This window comes from Callithrix jacchus, chromosome X, assembly GCF_049354715.1.
Source record: "Callithrix jacchus isolate 240 chromosome X, calJac240_pri, whole genome shotgun sequence".
Taxonomy (NCBI): domain Eukaryota; kingdom Metazoa; phylum Chordata; class Mammalia; order Primates; family Cebidae; genus Callithrix; species Callithrix jacchus.
In genome coordinates, this window is record NC_133524.1 from 93,081,328 (window position 1) to 93,103,813 (window position 22,486).

Here is a 22,486-nt window from a genome sequence, read left to right on the forward strand (position 1 = left end):
AGGTCCATCCATGTACCTACAAAGGACACAAACTCAGCGTTTTTGATGGCTGCATAATATTCCATGGTGTATATGTGCCACATTTTCCCTGTCCAGTCTATCATGGATAGGCATTTGGGTTGGTTCCAGGCCTTTGCTATTGTGAACAGTGCTGCAGTGAACATTCGTGTGCATGTGTTTTTCCTTTGGATCTATACCAAGTAATGGGATTGCTGGGTCAAATGGAATTTCTATTTCTAGGTCCTTGAGGAATTGCCACACTGTCTTCCACAATGGTTGAACTAATTTACACTCCCACCAACAGTGTAAAAGTGTTTCTCTTTCTCCACATCCTCTCCAGCATCTGCTGTCTCCAGATTTTTTAATGATTGCCATTCTAACTGGTGTGAGATGGTATCTTAATGTAGTTTTGATTTACATTTCTCTAATGACCAGTGATGATGAGCATTTTTTCATGTTTGTTGGCCTCATGTATGTCTTCTTTTGTAAAGTGTCTGTTCATATCCTTTTCCCACTTTTGAATGGGCTTGTTTGTTTTTCTCTTGTAAATCTGTTTAAGCTCTTTGTAAATTCTGGATATCAGCCCTTTGTCAGATGGGTAGACTGCAAACATTTTTTCCCATTCTGTTGGTTGCTGATTCACTCTAATGACTGTTTCTTTTGCTGTGTAGAAGCTGTGGGGTTTGATTAGGTCCCATTTGTCTATTTTGGCTTTTGTTTCCAATGCTTTTGGTGTTTTGGTCATGAAGTCCTTGCCTACACCTATGTCCTGAATGGTTTTGCCTGGATTTTCTTCTAGGGTTTTTATGATGTTAGGTCTTATGTTTAAGTTTTTAATCCATGTGGAGTTAATTTTAGTATAAGGTGACAGGAAGAGGTCCTGTTTCTGCTTTCTGCACATGGTTAGCCAGTTTTCCCAACACCATTTATTAAACAGGGAATCCTTTCCCCATTGCTTGTTTTTGTCAGGTTTGTCAAAGATAGGATGGTTGTAGATATGTTGTGTTGCCTCCGAGGCCTCTGTTCTGTTCCATTGGTCTATATCTCTGTTTTGGGACCAGTACCATGCTCTTTTGATTACTGTAGCCTTGTAGTATAGTTTGAAGTCCAGTAGTGTGATGCCTCCCACTTTGTTCTTTTTGCTTAGAATTGACTTGTCTATGTGGGCTCTCTTTTGGTTCTATATGAAGTTTAAGGTATTTTTTTCCAGTTCTGTGAAGAAGGTTGTTGGTACCTTGATGGGTATAACATTGAATCTGTAAATTACTTTGGGCTGTATGGCCCTTTTCATGCTATTGATTCTTCCTAACCATAAACATGGAATGTTCCTCCATCTGTTTGTGTCCTCTCTTATTTCTTTGAGCAGTGGCTTGTAGTTCTCCTTGAAGAGGTCCTCTACATTCCTTGTTAGTTGTATTCCTAGGTATTTTATTTTCTTTGTAGCAATTAAGAATGGCAGTTCGTTCTTGATTTGGCTCTCTTTAAATCTGTTATTGGTGTATAGGAATGATTGTGATTTTTGCATATTGATTTTGTATCCTGAGACTTTGCTGAAGTTGCTTATCAGTTTCAGGAGATTTTGGGCTGAGACAATGGGGTCTTCTAGATATAAAATCATGTCGCCTGCAAATAGAGACAATTTGACTTCTTCCTTTCCTAATTGAATACCCTTTATTTATTTATTTTTTTTTGTCTGATTGCTCTGGCTAGAACTTCTAGTACTATATTGAATAGGAGTGATGAGAGAGGGCATCCTTTTCTAGTGCCAGATTTCAAAGGGAATGTTTCCAGTTTTTGCCCATTCAGTATGATATTGGCTGTTGGTTTGTCGTAAATAGCTTTTATTATTTTGAGATGGCACACATTTTTATGTAATAAAATATATATTCTATACATTATTTTATTTTAAAAAATTTAAAACATTGTCTAAAATGGTATCTTTGTTTGTTTTATAGGGTGGGCTGAAAAACAGCAAACATGAATGCACTCTGTCTTCACAAGAATATGTGCATGAATTACGATCGGGTATATCAGATGAGAAACTTCTTAATTGCCTAGAATCCCTCAGGGTTTCTTTAACCAGCAATCCTGTCAGGTAGGTTGTTCTGATCATTTTGATATGATTCATATAATTGTTTGGGAATATAACAAGTTTTGTTATTTAAACCTCAAGATTTTCTGAGGTTTCTTTAACCAGCAATCCTGTCAGGTAGGTTGTTCTGATCATTTTGGTATGATTCATATAACTGTTTGGGAATATAACAAGTTTTGTTATTTAAATCTCAAGATTTTCTGACTGAAAGTCTGATGTTAATAAAACAGCCGAATCTGATTGTGAAGTTGTAAACATTTAAAAATATATTTAGTTAATTGGATCTCTAGTAATGTACAATTTTAAGAATAAAAATATTAACATAGAGCCAGAAGTTAAATATTCACATTTATATGAAAATCTATTTGTGGGCTCAGTTAATTATCATATATTTATTTATATAGCCAATAAAGTATGTTTCCTCCATGATTTTTTTCTTTTAAAACTTGAAAGGTACGTATAACTCCATGTTCTTCTATGTTTTATATATATTCTTCACACATTTATGTAATTTTGAGAAAAGAGAAAATAATTTAACCAATAAAAGAAATGAGAGCATTAATAAACTCCTCAAAACTCTACTCATTTAGGCTGTTAACTAACTACAGAGGATTGTTAGGAGGTTACTTGCCAATGGTGGATTCCAATAACTGTGGTTTCTTTATTAACCATTATAAAAGACTTTAAATCAGTAACACCCAAAATAAAATGTTTTATAAAGAAAAACAAAATTGCGGTGAAATATCAAAAAATTCTTGGCTGGGTATGGTGGCTCAGGACTGTAATCCCTGAACTTTGGGAGGCTGAGGCAAGTGGATCACTTGAGTCCAGGAGTTCAAGACCAGCCTGGCCAACATGGTGAAACCTCATCTCTACCAAAAATACAAAGAAGTCTGCCAGACATGGCAGTGTGTGGCTGTGGTCCTAGGTATTCAGGAGGCTGAGGTGGGAGGATCACCTGAGCCTGGGAAGTGGAGGTTGCAGTGAGCCCAGATCTTGCCACTGCACTCCAACCTGAGAGACAGAGCAAGACCTTGTCTCAAAAAAAAATTTTTTTTCTGTTTATACAACTGCTAGAATCTTAAGTTCAGAATTTACTCTGTAAGAGCATATTAAAAACTTACTGTGATTTTGTCCATGTTTTACCTAATATATAATAGGCCTAAGTCTTGTACTTTTCCATCCTGTCCACAGAGCCTTGAAAATAATTTAGAACTCAGTCATTCAGTTTGGATTTATGTATAAATTGAAATATACTAATTACTTATTTATAGTGCACTTGGCAAAATAGCTGGAAAATTGCAATTTTAAAATAACGAAAAAATTTTTTAAAGCCAGTGTTAAGATGTGACTTATCTTAGAGTATGATAATCATTGAAAGACGATTGCCTAGTTTTTGTTTTTGTTTTTGTTTTTTTTTTTGAGACGGGGTTTCATTTGCCACCCAGGCTGGAGTGCAGTGCAGTGGCGCGATCTCGGCTTACTACCACCTCCACCTCCTGGGTTCAAGTGATGGTCCTACCTCAGCCTCCCTAGTAGCTGGGATTGCAAGTGTGCACCATCACGCCTGGCTAATTTTTGTATTTTTAGTAGAGATGGGGTTTCACCACGTTGACAGGCTGGTCTTCAACTCCTGATCTCAAATAATCCTCCTGCGACGACCTCCCCAACTGTTGGGATTACAGTCTTGAGCCACTGTGCCCAGCCAATGCTCCTAGTAATGGTTTGAACAGGGGAGGTGAGTTCTTAAAAACAGTAACCACAGTGGTTCATTTTTCCCCTTGCACATAACGTACAGCACTCTGCCATTGGGCCAAGCACTTTGTGCTCCTAAAATTTCTGTTGCATTGTTGTTTCAGTGAATAAATGCGTCTTTTAAAAGTGATTGCAGAAGTTGCAGCATTAAGAAATAAAGAGGGGAGACTAGTAAAAATGCATTTTGATAGAGATTGCAAGAAAGGCTGGCTTTGAAAGACACGTGGGACTTTTACTAGACAGGCGCTTTGACCAGCTAAGCAACAAGGGTCCCCTCGTGTGGGACTTTTAGAATGTAGCAATCACTGGCACACAGGGAAGGATTATCAGATCAGGTGAGAAGGTGGCAAGCCCGGATTGGCTGGAAGCAGATGCATTCTGGTAGCTGATTGGTCCCACAGGTAGCGTGAAGCTTGTCCGAGCATCAGGTTCCCAGCATTCAATCGGAGCCTTCTGTGGAGAGCTCGGAGTCTTCTGTGGAGAGCTCGGAGTCTTCTGTGGAGAGGTCCAAGCCTTCAGTGGAGCCCCGGACAAGCCAAAGCCCACCTTCTCCTTGGCCTGAGCCGTTTTGAAGATGAGTAAGAGTGGGTTTGGGAGCTATGGCAGTATTTCTGCTGCCAGTGGAGCGAGTGGAGGCAGTGACCAACCATCTGAGAGAGGTGCAGCTCCTGTTGTTAAGACCCAAAGACCGAGGGTCCGAATCCAGAACATCGTACCGTGTAATGTGTACCAGCTGCTGAGCTCTACTGTGTTGGATACTGTGTTCAAGGTTAGGGGAATTACAGTTTCCCAGGTCTCCGTCGTGGGGGTAATCAGAGAGGCAGAGAAGGCTTCAAATCACATTTGTTACAAAATTGATGATATGACTGCGAAGCCAATCGAGGCCCGACAGTGGTTTGGTAGAGAGAAAGTCAAGCAGCTGACTCCACTGTCAGTCGGACTATATGTGAAAGTGTTTGGTATCCTCAAATGTCCCGCGGGAACCAAGAGCCTTGAAGTATTGAAAATCTATGTCCTTGAGGACATGAATGAATTCACCGTGCATATTCTGGAAACGGTCAGTGCACACATGATGCTGTATAAAGCCCGTGGTGATACCACTCTAGAAAGTGTGCCTGTGTCTCCATCAGAAGTAGATGATGCTGGGGATAATGATGAGAGTCGCCGCAATTTCATCCGGGATGAAGTGCTGCGTTTGATTCACGAGTGCCCTCGTCAGGAAGGGAGGAGCATCCATGAGCTCCAGGCTCAGCTCTGCGACCTCAGCATCCAGGCCATCAAGGAAGTGATTGATTATCTGACCCTCGAGGGCCACATCTATCCCACTGTGGATCGGGAGCATTTTAAGTCTGCTGATTGAGACAGGGAAACCATCCTTTTATTTTCTGAAGACCCTTGCATCCAGCTGTGAGTAATTTTGACCTGTTGACTTTTTAGGAAGGACTAAAAAAAAAACAACAAAAAAAAAACTCAACTGGCATTCTTCAGCAACTCGCTGCTTTTCCAACTACTTTGAACTTTTCTTTTTTTCTAGCTATATTTGAAGCTCAAGATGGTAATGGATAAAATGACTGAACTCTTTGTAGGATTTACAAGCAAGCTAATGGAAACATGGTGATTTTGGGGGAAGAAAAACTACAGAAAATGTTAAAATTTATTATTTAATTGTGTTCGAACTTCTTTTTCCAAAATATCTATGTATTGGGAAAAACTAGTTGCACTCAGGGAGCCAGCTAAGAGAAAAAAAAAAAAAGCATTGCTTGTTTTTAATGTTAGACTTATTTTCCATGTTTAGATATAGCTTATTATAGTGATATTGTTATCTCTTGCTCAATATAGTATTTAGTATTTGATTAATTCAAATGAGCTGAAGATACTTATTTGTGAATTCTAATGCTCAGTTCATTTATTGTGTATTTGCTGTTATTACTATGAATTTATGTTTTCTTAAAATAAGATTATACTGTGTTTAAATAAATCATTTTTGCCAGGTTATCTTTGAATATAGTTTTTTAATGTGGGTAAGTTTAATGATTATTTCAAATATGATGTGGTATTTGATGAAATTACAGTTTCTGGTAGTTGTATGGTAAATAGATGCCAGAGTTTCTGTAAGATTTATGTGCTGGTATGTTCTGTATTTTACTAAATGCTCTGTTTTATGTATAACAGGGTACTTTTTAGGAGGTTAGGGAAACAAGTCATAGGAATATGAAACTTACTGAGTTTGACACAGACTTATTCAAATGTTGTATTAAAATAGTTTTACAAAATCTTAACTTTCCTTTGTGATTTTTTTCTAAGTACATTCGAAAAAGCCTTTTTGTTTTATATCCTTGAGGATAGTTTTAATTGTCTAGAATTTTTTCTTTTCTATATATTATACCAAAAACATATGCTATAACCTAGTTCTAATAATACATTTTAGTGTAGATTGTATAAATTATGTGATACCTTTAGATAATTGACCATTAATGAAAACCCTCAGTTACATATACACTAAAGATGGTATCTTTCAAGATGCTAAACTTTTTACTTAGAGGAAAGAAAAAATATATACTTTTGAATTTATATATTTTATATTTTTATATAATATATGTATATTCATATACAATATATATTTAGACAGAAGGGAAGAGCATTATTTAATTGAATCATGAAAACTATAAAAAAAATCTCTTAAATGGAGCATTGCTAGTAATCCATACTTTCAGGAAAACTTTAAGAAAATGGCTTCTGTCAGTGGCCATTAGAAAAACTTACCATCAATTCTTGCTTAAGGTTTGTGATGCTTTCTGTACACCTGAATTTAAAGCAGAAGACCAACCTCTCCCCCATCCTCTGACGGGAACTATCCTCTATCTGTGTTCCTTGGGATTCTTTTAGGTTTTTAAAATGACTCCCCCCAATCCTTACTCTTCTGAATGGAATCATGTGGTTTAGTGGATTCTGCAGCAGGTAAAAGATAGGAGTGGAAAAATCGTAAGCAGGTCTAGATATAATGTCAGTGGAAATCAGACATTTTTAGGCATAACACAATCACTGGATTGTTTTATACATGCATATTTAGTCCGTGTTAAAGGCAGCAGATTTTTAAAGTTCATTTTCAACACCCACGTGACATGCATACTTTTTCAATTTTGTTTAGACTGGGAATGACTTGGCCAATATCCCCTTTCTTTGAGGTCCTGACCTGATTGTTAGCCACACTTTTTGAGGATAAGATGCAAATCATGAGGACATACTGTTGACTATTTTGGACAGGGACATTTAAGCCTGAGGAAACTGAAAAACATAATTGACAATTATAATCCACCTGAGGTTTTTTCCTATGGCTCACAGGAATAAATGTATGTATTTATATTGAGGTTGATTCTAAATTAACAATGAATAAATATATTTGAAAGTGTTTTCAAGGCCAATATAGTAATCTTACTATGGTCATAATTATTAGTGATCATTTTGTTACTTTTACCTACTAAATTTAGTAATATTTGGAGTAGAAGCTGAAAAACTTAAATTCTTATATGTTTTCAATTTCCGTTTACGTTTTATAACAGAAATTTTAAAAAGGTAACTAGCAAGAATTATATTTGTACATGAAATCTTTAGTGAGTTCCTACTATATGCATTTAAGTGTTAACTTCAATTTTGATAAGCTTAAATTTAATTGACTTCTGAAATGCTTATTAAAACTATCCCATCTCTACCAAAATAACAACAACAACAACAAAAACCACAAAAAACAAAAATTGAGCGTGGTGTCATGTACCTGTAGTCCCTGCTACTGGGAGGCTGAGGCAGGGGAATCGCTTGAACCTGCGAGTCAGAGGTTATTGTGAGCCAAGATTGCGCCACTGCACTCCAGGTTGGTGACAGAGTAAGACTCGGTCTCCGAAAAAAAAAAAAAGTTATTTTTAACATTTTACTATTTCTGTAGTATTATCTCCCAAGTTCTGTTCTGAGAGCGGGAGTTTTATGTATGTGGGGTGTGTGTGTGTATGTATGATACCTGTGATGCCTAGATTTACATTTTCAGCTTATACTTCTCTCTTGAAATTGAGATTCTTTTTTTTTTTTTTTTTAAATTGAGATTCTACTTCCAAATGTCTTCTTGGATGGCATATAGGCATTTTTAATACATTAACAAATAGTAATGAAAAGTTACATGTGTGTGTATGTTTTATATATATATGTACAGATATATATGGTAGTATGTATATGGCATTTACTACCCCTATGCAATGTCGTAATACCTTGAAATCTACATATACAACCAGGGTAACATTATTAGTATTGTTCCTATTTTATAGACAAACTTGAGGCTCAGAGAGGTTAAGTAATTTGCTACGTGTTAAAGTTGCATGGCCAGCAAGTGTCATTGTTAACATTTAAACCCGGGCTGTGTATCTCTAGAGCCTGAGCCCTTAACAACTACTTTGTACAGTGTCACAATAAGGAAAGTCTATTAAAAATAGTATTCTTTCACTGTTGTTAGTATTCTTTCACTGTTACCGCATACTGTTTTGACCTTCTTTCATTAAAAGTTGTCTTATTTAAAAGAATAAAAAGACTGAAAACTTTCAGCAAAAAGTATAGAAGATAATATAAAACACCTTTTTACTCATCTATCAGCTTAAGAGACAAAACGTTATTTTTTGTTGTTATAGAAAACTTAGTTGAATAACTTAGGTGATTTTTTTATGACACTGTAATACCATTTGGGACTATATTTTCATTGATTTGAAAGATCATCTGAAATTCTACATTTTCTTAAAAATCTATGCTTGTAGTTTTTGAAAGATAATGTCTCAAGAATATGTATTAGTGCATTGAAAAGCCTATTTTTTTCTGATCATATAGCTGTATGTAAATTGGGACTTCTTTGCCCTATCCATTGTGGATGATACTTCTAGTAATTCTAACACCATCTGTATGATGTTTATTCCAATTTGCCATCATGTGATAAATTAAGAAAACAATTTTTTTAACATTAAGAGTTAATTTGCTTTGGTAATACCTTAAATTGGAGAGGTTCAATAAATAGCGCTTAATACTATGTGGTTTGTTTTTACATATCACATGGATAATCCTATAAAGGAATAACAAAATTAAATTCCTCTTGTCTATATGGGACTTATACATATGGAGCTTACATTCCAGTACAGGAATTCAGACAGTTTTTTTAAAGGTGTATATAAAATGTCAGGTTGTGATATGAGATGAGGAGGAGATGTTGCTGTTTTATATTAGATGATCAGTGAAAGCCTCCCTGACTTTAATGACGTTTGCACAGAGGTCTAAAGGAAGTGTGGCAGTAAGTTATGTTCACTGGAAGAGTAATGTTTTTAGAAACAGAAAACAGCAACAGCAAATACCAAAGATGGGAGCATGCTTGGCATGTGCTAGGAATGTCAAGGAGGCTAGCATGCTGGATAATGTAGAGCCTTATCCACCAGTCAGAGGACTTTGGCTTTTACTTTGAGTGAGCTGGGGCGCTCTTAGAGAGTTTTGAGGAATTGAATGGCACGAGGTGACCCACATTTTTAAAGAATAGCCCTGGGTGGAAGCAGGGAGAACATGTTGTACATTACAGTAAGGGAGCTGGAAATCTCACAGGAATTCTAGGGATAGCTGTGTAGTTGTGCCTCATGGAGGTTAGTATGGAAGGTTAGTTGACATCCCAAGGTAGTCTAAAACCCAGTTATTTTTGTCATGGGCCTCTTTCAACTCAACTGTAGAAATTCATGATCTATCACCCTGATGTTCCAGTTTTAATTCACGAATCAGTTTATTTTCCTGATATTGATTGCCTGACCTTTCTATTGCCCTGTTAACATTTCTAATGAGGAGGTTCTGGTCCCCATTTTTTTCTGCTTGGAGAAAGCTTTTCATGTCAGGCAACCTCAGTTAGCAGGCCAACTTAAGTGCTTATCATACTGTGGGTCAGGTGCCCATTCCTAATCAAGTCAATTTGCCCTTTGTGAGGGAGAGAGGCAGGACAATGCATAGTGTCTTATATAAAAGAAATCCCTGAAATTAAACTGGAATTATTGAATATTATTATTTAGTTTCCTAGGGTTTCCATAACAATTACCACTAACTGGGTGGCTTAAAACCACTAAAATGTATTCTCTCATAGTTCAGGCAACCTGAACTGTAGATGTTAGGGAGCTCCATCCAAAGGCTCTAGGGGAGGATTTTTCCTTGCCTCTTCCAGCTTCTGGCATCCCTTGACTTGTGGTAGCATGAATACTAATCTCTGCCTTTATGGTCACATGGCCTTCTCTGTGTATCCTTTCTGTCTCTTATAAGGACATTCTAATTGGATTTAGGGCCCACCCCACTCCAGTAGTATATAGTGTTATCTCGATCCTTACCTTAATTATGTCTACAAAGACCCTATTTCCAAATAAGGTCATTTTCTGAGGTTCTAGGTAGATAGTATTCAACCTACTACAATTATGCTAGGAAAACTTATCCTTGAAACCATTGAAATAACCAAAATAAGCTAAATTCTGTCTAGGTAATGAGGTCAGAATATCCAAAAAATCATGTAGTAGGTTTATCATCCTTAATTAAATTAAATGTTGTTAGCTTTGTTCCCTTTATAAAACAAAATTTTCTGTTGTATTGAATTCTGAGAAGTAGCATGTTATACTGATGGTGGCAGCAGCCCATCTGGAGCAGCCACTGTGGGGATTTCAGCTTCAGCTGGGGAGGCGCAACCAGGGCTACATACTCTAGAGAGCCCCACCCCCTACTGAGTTGGTAGGTGTAGGAGCCCTGCACTCCGCTCCCAGGTGCAGCTGCCACCACTCAGCCTCAGCTCCAAACCTGGGCATCTCTGTGCTCTCCAGGGTCCTGGAAGTCCCTCGGCCCCTGCAGGCTCAGAAGTGCCAGCTCCTGCTCTCTGGCTTCTCTCTACTCCCTGCATCTGATTTCAAAGCAAAGTTGTGGCTGAGCCTTGGCACTGTTGCAACCTGTCTGGGTGTGCACGCTCTTGGGGTGGTGCTGACATGCTAGATACCACCTCAGGCCCCTCTGGACTTTGGGTGCAAATGAGCATGGGAAGGAGGCTGAGGAGGTGCTGAGGGCAACTCAGAATGAGCCTGCAGGTGTCCCTTGGCACAAACAGCCTGGGCACCGTGGAGGACGTGTTGATGGTGGCAGAAGGCTGGAAGGCTCCTTGGTGGAAAGGGGTGGGTCCCAGGTGAAACCCCACCTTCAAGCTAGGGAAAATCTGAAGCCTGGTGTCCAGGCTGCCAGTTCTGGGTAGAGTCTACCACCAGGAGTGAGAACTTGCGATGCTTTTTCTAGGCCTGCCTATGGACCAGTCAACACATACTTCCTCCCTAGACTCACACAGATATCCGGACTACCAGCTATGAGTTGTAGCTACCCAATTCAGGTCTCCTCGACATTCCTGGATGACCTGCCCATGGAAAGGAGCTACCCACTGTTGGTCTTCTCTCGGCTGAGAGCTGGACACTCACTGGGACGACCTGCCTGTGGGCAGGAGCCATCCACTGTGGGTCTCCTCCTCGTCTCCACTGAGAGCTAGACACTGGTCAGGAAGACCAGCCTGCAGAAAGGAGCTACCCACTTTAGGTTTCTTGAGAGCTGTTCTGTCACTCATTGAAGTTCCTCTTTGCCTTGCTCACCCTCCAGTTGTCCATATGCCTCATTCTTCCTTGTCTGGGACAAGAACGCCAGACCTGCTGAATGGCAGGACTGAAAGAGCTATAACACAAACAGGGCTGAAACATGCTCCCCTGCTCACCACTTTGCGGGTGACAAGAAGGAGAGTGCTGCAGCCCTTCAGGGATCCCAGACCTGGGGGTTCCCTAAGCAAGGGCTGTGATACAGCTTTGGGGCTCTGTGGTTCCTGGTGTTGCCAAGCTTCTGGGTGCCACCACTTTCCCCTTGTGCAAATGTGGATGCCTGCATTGGAAGCCACATGTGATATATATACTCCAGCCTCAGCCTTGCTTGGAGCTGGCACTTGTGCCAGAACCTGGAGCTGCCCACTTGGCACCTGTGCTGGTACCTGAAGCTGCTGACCTGGCCACAGCGGCCGGTGTGCCTGGCTGTGCACAGTGGCCAGACTCCATGCTTACTTGCCCACACACACTTCATTGCTCTGTGCCTGTCTTGCCCTTGGCAGGTCGGGGATCTGGGCTGGTAGCATGAACTGAATGCAGCTTGCCAGGCTGAGTGGGTGGAACAAGTCCAGAGGGCACAAACAATACTCAGGTAGGAGGTGCCACTAGCCACAGAGGTTTCTAGCTGGCTAAGTGACACCCCAGGATCCTGTGACAATATGATAAATCATACTAATTTTTGGTCACTCCTCTGTAGTGACCTTGGTCTAGTCAATGGACCTCTTTGGACCTCAGTTTCTTCATATGTAAATAGGATTGGAGCCTTCCAGCTCTAAACCTCTGTGTTCTGTATTCTCTTTTGCCTAGTTTCAGTCCTCTTACGTTTGCTATTGGAACTACATTAGTGTTTAGATATTATTTTGAAAAATGAGAATAATGTTCCTTAGTAAGGCTAGAGGATTTCCTAATGTTCCATTATTTTTGTATTTATAAATGTATTTAACCACCCCCGACATATATTTATAATTTCCTTTAAATACAGATGAAAGCAGTTTCTGAAATCTGTTGCATAACTGTTTTCAAACCTGGTGTTTATTAGAATCCAGACCGTTGTCCTCTCCTGGGTAATTCTCCTCCCCACCACAGTTTTAACTGGTTTCTTTTTGTTCAGCCCCTTGTAAAATTAAAAAAACAACAACATATAATTAAGTGCACACACATACATACATATACATACTAATAGTTTTACCAAACATTCTCAAAGCAGTCATTTTGGAATATTAAATGGAGTCATGAATTCCACATTCATATGGTTTTGAATCACTCAGATGATAAAGGCTTTATGAAAGTCATTTCAGTTTATTATTTTCTGCTTAAGCAAATACTTAAAAATCCCTTTTATAAGCCATCATTAACTGGTCCTATTTCAAATCACTCTGTTACTGTACATTCCCTCAACACTTATTTGTTACTATATACATTTACCTGTTCTTGTTTATAATAGTTTCATGCATGCATGTCTGTTTTTCTCATTTAGATTTTAGTCTCCTCTGGGAAGGGACCCTCTTGCCCTCTTATTTGTCTCATGATGGCTGGTACTTTGTAATTTATATATACTAATGTGTGATTTGATGTGGATATTGACCCACCATCAATAACAACCTATGCTTCTCCAACAGTGAGAATGAATTTGCATTAATCTGGCACTATTTTGTGGCCATGCATTTTCAGCTGTAATCAGAAAAAGAATGAAGCTAACTTCTTCCACATAAGAATGAAACCTTGGTTTGAATCATATTCACAGTCCACAGACAACATAGCATGCTTTACACAATAGCCTTGTTACAATTGCATGGTGAATTAATGAAATTGAATGTTTACAACTCTGTTTAACACTCTAAAAATCCATGTGCTTTGACTATGAAAGAAATCCCAATCTACCATTATAAATTGCATTAGACTTTGCACGTAACATGGTCTATGTGTGATTTAGAATGAGGACTATGTTATTTAGAGATTTTTGTTCATATTTCTTTACTAAAGTTTATGAAAGGAAACAGTTCCTGCTAAGAAATGACCAATGAGTTTGGACAATTTTATTCCCAGCCAATTCATTGCAAGATGTATAGGTATTTTGGCAATACATTTTATAAAGATCCAAAGAAATATGTAGCAATAGATCATTGTCACTAAGGTTTCTCAGCACATGACAAAAACAGCAAATAGTGGTTTGAAGAATAGTATCACAGAATTGTGATTGCCTGGAATTCTTTTTAGAGTTGTTGCTGAAATTGCCTCACAGCTTTAGGGATATTTTACCCCACTAGGAAATTGTTTTTTCTGTTTGGTTGGGAGCCACTTATCTGCCAAACTCATGGCACAGTGTCTGTGTTCACGTCCTATGATGATAGCTTCCTCAGCCAATGTTTCCAAGCCAGTGAAAACATAAAATATCTTTTCGAGTTGACACATGTACAGTTATTTGCATTACCTCTGGAGTATTTGTTTTTATTTGATGCTATCGTACTTCCTTTTAGATTTCAACGTATTTTTCTAGTGTATTAACAAATGTGCATTTTAACATAATCATTATAATGAAAACAGTTGCATCTTGACAGCAATATAAATTAGGACTAGAAAGCACTTTCTTTATTATAGGTCTTAATAACTATTTAAACAATCTGTATTAAACTTGTCAAAAGCTTGACAAAGCAGCTAACAGTACTTAGAAAACTAATATAAAGGGTAGGTACAGATCAATACTCTTAGAACATTTTGCAGGGGACTAACTATGAAAGATGGAATAATAAGGACACTTTTTACAATGTAGAAATGTGAACAGTACTTAAAATTGTGAACACATCTCATAAAGCAGCATTATGTATGGTATCAGTAAAGCAGGATTTTTAAATATGGGCATTTTGAATTTTTTTGCTTTAACTTTCACATTCATAAATCACCTTAGAATAGCATTAGTACATTTATGCATAAAATAGAAAACAGTAAAGTCCTTACAGATGTCAGTTTATATGGCTTTTGTTAAAATCTTGGTCAACAATTCAAATTCGTATCAAGTATATTCAAGCTCATTTCACTAAGTTGGTACCATAAATATTAAGTGACCTGGAATTTTTAATTATATACTATTAGCTTCAAAACATAATTCTGACATCAGCACATCCAATGGTAATAACTCTTAATAGAAACAAAGTAGATTTCTGTGTCATATATTAGGCACAGTAAATACTGACCCAAGTTTTTAAAGTATTATTAGGAGAAAATGTTACAGGCATTAGGATAAATAGTGGCTCTGTGTTGCATTTATTTTATTACTATGTAAGCTCCACCAAGGCAGTATATTTTCTCATTTAAATATTGTATTTTTAACTAGAAAGCCAATTTTTATATAATAATCATCTAAAATAATTAGAAGCATGTAACTGGTCATATAAAGGTATATATAATCTAGCAGCAGAATCTAGGCACACCGACTAAATGGATTTCTTAGTAGAAGGCTAACTTTCCTCTTAAAACACTTATATTCATTTTCTATATATTCAAAATTAGTATTGGGAAGAAAATGCATATAAATATGTCATTTGAAATATTTTTATTTCAAGTTATATTAACTAATTTAAAGGTCTTGGGTACACACTAGAGTTTTAATACTTCTCTCATTTTGAGAATATTACAAAAGCAGTTGCAGCGTAAAATAAAAGAAGAAGGTATCCCACTTCTATTAGACCAGGGTAAAAATGCAAGCCCTAATTAAATGAGGAAAGGAGGTGGAACTTTTCAAAAAACCTAGGACAATGTCAGGTAACGATTTGAGTATAAAGTAGATTCAAGTTTCTTTGTGTGGAGTGGAGAGGGGTGTGGGAGTGTCATTTTTCAGGTAAACAGCTCTCTCTCTCAATTAAAGTCTCTCAATAAAAAGTATTGAGAGACATAGCTGTTACCTGATAAATGACATTGCTTTTATTTTATTTTATTTTTTTGGTTGTTGTTTGTTTGTTTTTCAGGAGGGTCGTTCTTCCTAATTCTGAATTCATTTCTGAACTCATTTTATCTTGTGGTTCTTTAAATGATGGATATCAGACAACAACAGTAGAATGAGTCCTTGATAGTTTTCCATAAAGTACAGAGGATTTCTATGAATGTCCATTTCCGGCATGGAGCCAAAAAGTGAAAAAAATCAAGGTTATGATATTTCTACAATGACCAGGAGTAATAGTACTGGAATGTAACTTTCTAGTAATCTAACCTGCTACCAAGGTGTACTTGAGAAATGTGCCTGAGGCTTTCCCCTTGGACTGTCTATCGTCTCAGCCAGACTTTTGATAGAAGTTGGATAGCTGACAACTCACAATTAAGATGCCAGCTAGCACCTGGAGTGCAAGTAGTCTGTATGGTTGATTGAAAGAAGATCCATCTGCACTAGATAACAGTATTTGCTCTATGACCCCAGCTGTTCGACTGGTGTTAGATAATGGACAGCTAATTTGGGGAGATTTCCCACCTGGTCAGCAAAGCTGTAAGTGTATGGCCTCTCACACCAGGCAGTTTAAACCTGGAGTCTTCTGTTAAGATGGAATCCATGAAGGCAGAATATAAAAACATAATGTTATAGTACTTCTAAAAACTAAAACATCTTCAAATGAGGCAGTTAGTGGCCTCTCATATGAATATGAATTCAAGCCTTCATACACCCAAAATCAACCTACTTGTATTTGTTAGGTCAGTTCTGTAGCATCCAGTGTTATTGAAACTATGCAGGTTGACTCTAATTCTGTTTTGGAGGATACTACCTGAGTACTGAGTACTGCTATAGTGCTTTTTTTTTTTTTCTTTTATGTGGTACCTTAGTTTCTTTGATACCAGCTTCCAAAAGAATTTCCTGGAGATCATATCTTAAATTGGTGCATTCAACATTTATTCATCAAAACATATTGAAGATTGGAGTGCTGTAGTTGAACAGATTTTTTTTTAAATTGAGTTATAAATTTCCATATGTGAATTAATATCTGTCAAAGAATATCTCGAAATGGATCCAGCACTAAAACTATATTAAGTATTAATGAATTTTTCTTCACTATAGAAAATGCTTAAGAATTCTATAGTGCCTTTGAGGTTCCCATTATGAGCATTGATTAAAATGGCATAATACTTTTAAGTGTAAGTGGTATGGGGCATCAAGCTGGAGGTATTCTCTGATCTTGTGATATATTTCATATCTTCAAAAACTTTATTTGCTCATCATTGCTTTCTCCTGGGAATAGAACGCAGGATGTGCTGTGGTGATAGGTCATTACATTGGTTTATCATTAATTTTTGTTTATGCTACTATTTTTGTGTTGTTTACAAATTATAATAAGGATTTACGTGTTGAAATCATGTGTCTTAATTTGCTGATGACTATAGTTTGATTCAATTATTCACCTTATTGCATTTTACAACTCTTTTAAATGTGCTTGGAAAGTTGGAATAATAAAAGTTAAGAATAAATCACTATAGAGGAGTTCATTTGAGGAGCAAGAACAATTGCATATATAGACTAGTTTTTCTTTTTTCTTTTTTTTGTTTGTTTTGAGATGGAGTCTGGCTCTGTCGCCCAGGCTGGAGTGTAGTGGCGCAATCTTAGCTCACTGTAAACTCTGCCTCCTGGGTTCAAGCAATTCTCCTGCCTCAGCCTTCCGAATAGCTGGGATTACAGGCATGTGCCACCACACCTGGCTAATTTTTTGTATTTTTAGTAGAGATGGGGTTTCACCATGTTGGCCAGGCTGTTCTCAAACTCCTGAGCTCAGGTAATCCACCTGCCTTGGCCTCCCAAAGTGCTGGAATTACAGGCATGAACCACTACACCCGGCCCAGATTGGTTTTTCAAATATGTGACTGTAAAGTTCTGAATCATATTGATATGAAGGATGTTAGATAAATGTGAATTATCAAATAGCACTGTGGAGATATAAGCACTGTGCTGGACATATACTGCAGACGCATATATAAGCATCATGTTGAATTTATTAATCTGTAAACTCACAGATGATTCAGGATCACTTAATAGTGTTCAACTATTTTAAAAAATAATCCTCAGTATATTCTTTGTCTTAGAAAGCTCATCCATGCATTCAAGATCTTGGCTCTGATCCTTGTATGTATGATTTGGCATCATCTTTGATGCTCCTCATATGTCACATTTGCTCATTTTTTTCATTTGTGATATCTAAACAGCTTTTACGTTTCCATTGCCAATATTCTAGCTCAGGCCTCACTCCATTTGGAGACAAAAATTGATAGAGGAAGTGATTGGTCTGGCAAAACAGGATTACTGGGATTATTGAAAATTCACTATAACCAAAGTGAATAAGGTAAAGTGCAAAGGGATAATGAAGGCAAGGAAGTTAGTAGCAAGCAACCCTGTAATGACTGACCAATGTCTTTCGTGTTGGGTATGGAAGCAAGTAAGGGTTATCAAGGACTGTTATTCCGAAATGAAAGTCAAGTGGCTTCATTTTTTAAAACTGCTTTCTAATATTTTTGCAGTATTTTACATCAGGTCAAATACCAACTAATAGTTACTACATTTTTTGAAGTGGGTGTTTACAGGTATGTGTATAATTGACATGTCTACAGCCTATAGTCATAAATTGCAATATGATGGAGCTCAATAGTTTGTCCATTGGTACATGAAAAACAGAAAGAAAGTATATTTTTGGACATACTGATGTTTTTATTATCTAAAGTATCCCTTGCTCTGAAGATGCAACCCAAAATGAATAATTAAAAAGATGAAAACCACCTCATTGGTATTGTCTTTACTTCTACATATACCCATTGGTGGTATTTTTAATATATTTTAACTTTTATCCAATATCTGTTCATGAAAGTAAAATAGCTAAAATCTTGTAACCTCTAATTAATGATTTTTATGTTCTTGATAATATAGCTTAATGGGAGGTATTCAAGAATTGAGAAGTACTGGATTGTTTTACTATTAAGAAGCTCTGTGTCCTAAGACAAGTCACTAACTTTCTTTAGTTTCTTCATCTACAAAATGGAGTAACTTATTTCACAACCAGGAAAGCTACTCTTACTGGTGTGTGTTCTTTCATGGAGGTTTGTTTATAAATGAAGAAAAATCCATGTTGTTAATTAAAATTGTCTGTTGGTTTTGGCTTTTAGCTGTTCCAATTGAATAGAAAGTTCGTTATTTTGAATAAGGCCAAAGTTATTTCAGCAATTAAGACATGCTTTCTTTAAAAGGCATATATATGTTTGGAAAGACTTAAAATATATAAATGCGTATATTTTAGGTGTAGCTGTATTTCTAGATTTCTCTGAAGATAGGGACAAGCCAGGTTGACTATAACATAAGGCTGATATATCTTAGGGACTTTATACTGCACTTAGCCCCACAATTTTTTGTTTGCATGTCATGTATGTATTTGTTACAGTGTTGTTATTGCTGTAAATGGTTTATATCACTATGATATAAGAAAAATAATGGCAGATTTGGCTTATTTTTTCTTGGATAAAAGTTATAAGTTGTTTAGTGGGGGATTATTAAGGATTTTAAATAGTTGTATTTATGTTGGTCAAAGGATACAAAATTTCATTTAAACAGAAGTTGTAAGTTCAGGAGGTTTATTGTACATCATGGTGACTATAGTTAATAACAACATGTTGTATACCTGAAAATTGCTAAGAGAGGAAATTTTTAAAAAAATTATTATTTAAAAAATTGCAATAGTTTTGGGGGTGCAGGTGGCTTTTGGTTACATAGATTAATTCTATAGTGTTGAATTCTGAGATTTTACTGCACCCATCATCCAAGCAGTGTATATTGTACCCAATATGTAGTCTTTAATCTCTCACCCACCTCCCAACTTCCCCACACCTACTTTGAATAATGATGGTATTTTGATGGGAATAGAAATGAATTTATAGATTGCTTTTGGTAGCATGATCATTTTCACAATATTGGTTCTATCCTTTCATGAGCATGGGGTTTGTTTCCAAGTGTTTGTGTCATCTAAAATTTCTTTCAGAAGTGTTTCGTAGTTTTACAGCTGTTGTAAAGATGGTCGAGTTCTTCATTTGACTCTCCACTTGGTGCCGCTGATTTGTGTACGATGATTTTGTAACCTGAGACTTTAATGAATTCATTTATCAGATCTAGGAGCCTTTTTGATAAGTCTTTTGGATTTTCTTGGTATACGATCATATCATCAGCAAACAGACAGTTTGATTTCCTCTTTTCCAATTTGGCTGTTCTTTATTTCTTTCTCTTGCCTGATTGCTGTGGCTGGGGCTTCCAGTACTGTGTCAAATAGAAATGGTGAAAGTGGGCATTTTGGTTTTGTTCCAGTTATCAGGGAGAACACTTTCAACTTTTTCCCATTCAGTATGATGTTGGCTTTGGTTTTGTCATATATGGCTTTTATTACTTTGAGGGAAGTTCCTTCTGTGCCTAGTTTCTTGAGGATTTTTATCAGAAAAGGATGGTGGATTTTTATCAAATGCTCTTTCTGCATCTATTGAGATCATATGGATTTTGTTTTTGATTCTGTTCATGTGATTTACCACATCTATTGACTTGCTTATGCTAAACCATTCTTGCATCCCTGGGATGAAACCCACTTGATCATGATACATTATGTTTTTGATGTGCTATTGAATTCAGTTGGCTAGTATTTTGTTGGGGGGTTTTGCATCGATGTTTATCAGGGATATTGGTCTGCAGTTTTCTTTTCGTTATGTGCTTTCCTAATTTTGGTATTAGGGTGATACTGGCCTCATAGAAAAATTTAGAGAAGATTCCCTTTTCTCTTTTGGAATAGTTTCAGTAGGATTGGTACAAATTTTTCTTTGAATGTCTGGTTGAATTCAGTTGTGAGTCCATCAGGTCCTGGACTTTTTCTTGTTGACAATTTTTTTTTTATTACTGATTCTATTTCTTTGCTTGTTATTGGCCTGTTCAGAGTTTCTGTTTCTCCCTGATTTAATCTAGGAGGGCTGTATGTTTCCAGGAATTTATCCATTTCCTCTAGATTTTCTAGTTTACATGTGCAAAGGTGTTCATAGCAGTCTTGAATGATCTTTTATATTTCTGTGGTATCAATTATAATGTCTCCAGTTTCATTTCTAATTGAGGTTATTTGGATCTTTTCTCTTCTTTCCTTTATTAATCTTGCCAATGGTCTATCCATTTTGTTTATCTTTTCAAAGAACCAGCTTTTTGTTTCATTTATCTTTTCTATTTTGTTGTTTTGTTGTTGTTGTGTGAATTTCATTTGGTTCTGCTCTGATCTTTGCTATTTCTTTTCTTCTTCTAGCTACGGGTTTTGTTTGTTCTTTTTTTATTTTTATTTTTTGAGACAAGTTTACCCAGGCTGGAGTGCAGTGGTGCAATCTCGGCTCAGTGCTGCAACTTCCACCTCCCAGGTTCAAGAAATTCTCATGCCTCAGCTTCCCGAGTAGGTGGAACTACAGGAATGCACCACCATGCCTAGCTAATTTTTATATTTTTAGTAGAGACAGGTTTCGCCATGTTGGCCAGATTGGTCTCAAACTCCTGGCCTCAAGTGATCTACCCACCTTGGCCTTGGAAAGTGCTGGGATTACAGGTGTGAGCTACTGTGCTCAGACTTCGTTTCTTTTTGTTTCTCTGATTCCCTGAGGTGTGATATTAGGTTGCTAATTTGTGCTCTTTCAGACTTTTTGATACAGACATTTAGCACTGTAAACTTTCCTCTTAGCACTGCTTTTCCTGTATAACAGAGGTTTTGATAACTTGTGTCACTAGTACCATTCTTTTCAAATAATTTTTAAATTTCCATCTTGGTTTCATTGTTAACCCAAAAATCATTCAGGAGCAGATTAATTTCCATGTATTTGTATAGCTTTGAGGGTTCCTTTTGCAGTTGATTTCCAGTTTTATTCCTTTATGTTCTGAGTAGATGCTTGATATGATATTTAGTTTCTTAAATTTATTGAAATTTGTTTTATGCCCTATCAGATGGTCTATCTTGGAGAATATTCCATGTGCTGATGAGAAGAATGTATACTACACAATTGTTGGGAAGAATGTTCCGTAAATTTCTGTTAAGTGCATTTGTTCTAGGATGTAGTTTGTGTCCATTGTTTCTTTGTTGACTTTCTGTCTTGATGGTCCATCTAGTGCTGTCAGTGGAATATTGATGTCTCCCACTCACTGTGTTGCTGTCTATTTCATTTCTTAGGTCTAGTAGTAATAGTTTTATAAATTTGGGAGCTCTAGTGTTGGGTGCATATAAATGTAAGATTGTAGTATCTTCTTGTTGGTCCTAAGAGAGGATATTTTTAAGTGTTCTTATAACAAATAAAATCAAGTATGTGAGGTAATTCCTATGTTAATTACTTTGATTTAGTCATTTCACAGTGTATGCATGTGTCAAAATGTCATGTCATACAGTATATATATTTTTTGTCAATAAAAATAAATATAAATTAAAACACATTTAACCATGGTTAAGAATGTACATGCACACTGAAAAACATATAATCTTCACAGTATCTTTTTCAGTGTTAGGATAAATGGATTTTAAAATACTATATATAAACAAACCAGAAAAGACTAAAGCAATTCCCATTACAGATAACATTCTCAGGAAAAAGAACATTTGAACTTGCTAAAATGTTTTTGACATCTACAGTGAGGACCCAAGAAAATGATTTTCTTTTTAGATGTAGTTGCAGTTGTCTTGTGCTAAAAATATCTGTGAACATTAAATTTCTTTGATCTTTGTCTACGTAGCTATCACCCTCTGTAATGAGTCTTTAATTATATGTTTTTGGCACTGCACCTGGTAGGTAAGAAGGACTGTTGCATTTCTGTTGTTCACTCATCAAATAGCAATTACCCTTCAACTCTCCTTACCCCTGTACCATGAAAAAAAAAATTTCATTTAATTTCTCTGCTGCCCACCAGAATCAGATAGTATAACATACAAACTGATTTAGGAAAAAAGATTATGTGTGGTTGGTATATGCT

General features: G+C 36.7%; 2 protein-coding genes across 7 annotated transcripts in view; both read left to right on the top strand.

The window, feature by feature from the left end:
• DIAPH2 (diaphanous related formin 2) overlaps positions 1–22,486 on the top strand; it is a 933,611-nt gene that overhangs the window by 195,734 nt on the left and 715,391 nt on the right. For all 6 annotated transcript variants that reach the window (XM_078363563.1, XM_078363565.1, XM_078363567.1 and 3 more), the window contains one exon: positions 1,956–2,095. In XM_078363563.1, the coding sequence (XP_078219689.1) occupies positions 1,956–2,095 (140 nt within the window). The remainder of the gene's footprint in view (positions 1–1,955; positions 2,096–22,486) is intronic.
• On the top strand, positions 4,016–5,588 carry RPA4 (replication protein A4). Its single transcript, XM_078363569.1, has one exon. The coding sequence runs from the start codon at positions 4,422–4,424 to the stop codon at positions 5,205–5,207; it is 786 nt and encodes a 261-aa protein (XP_078219695.1). The 5' UTR covers positions 4,016–4,421; the 3' UTR covers positions 5,208–5,588.

Excerpts from the sequence above, each read along its gene's own strand:
- RPA4 (XM_078363569.1), top strand. The coding sequence starts at position 4,422 with ATGAGTAAGAGTGGGTTTGGGAGCTATGGCAGTATTTCTGCTGCCAGT.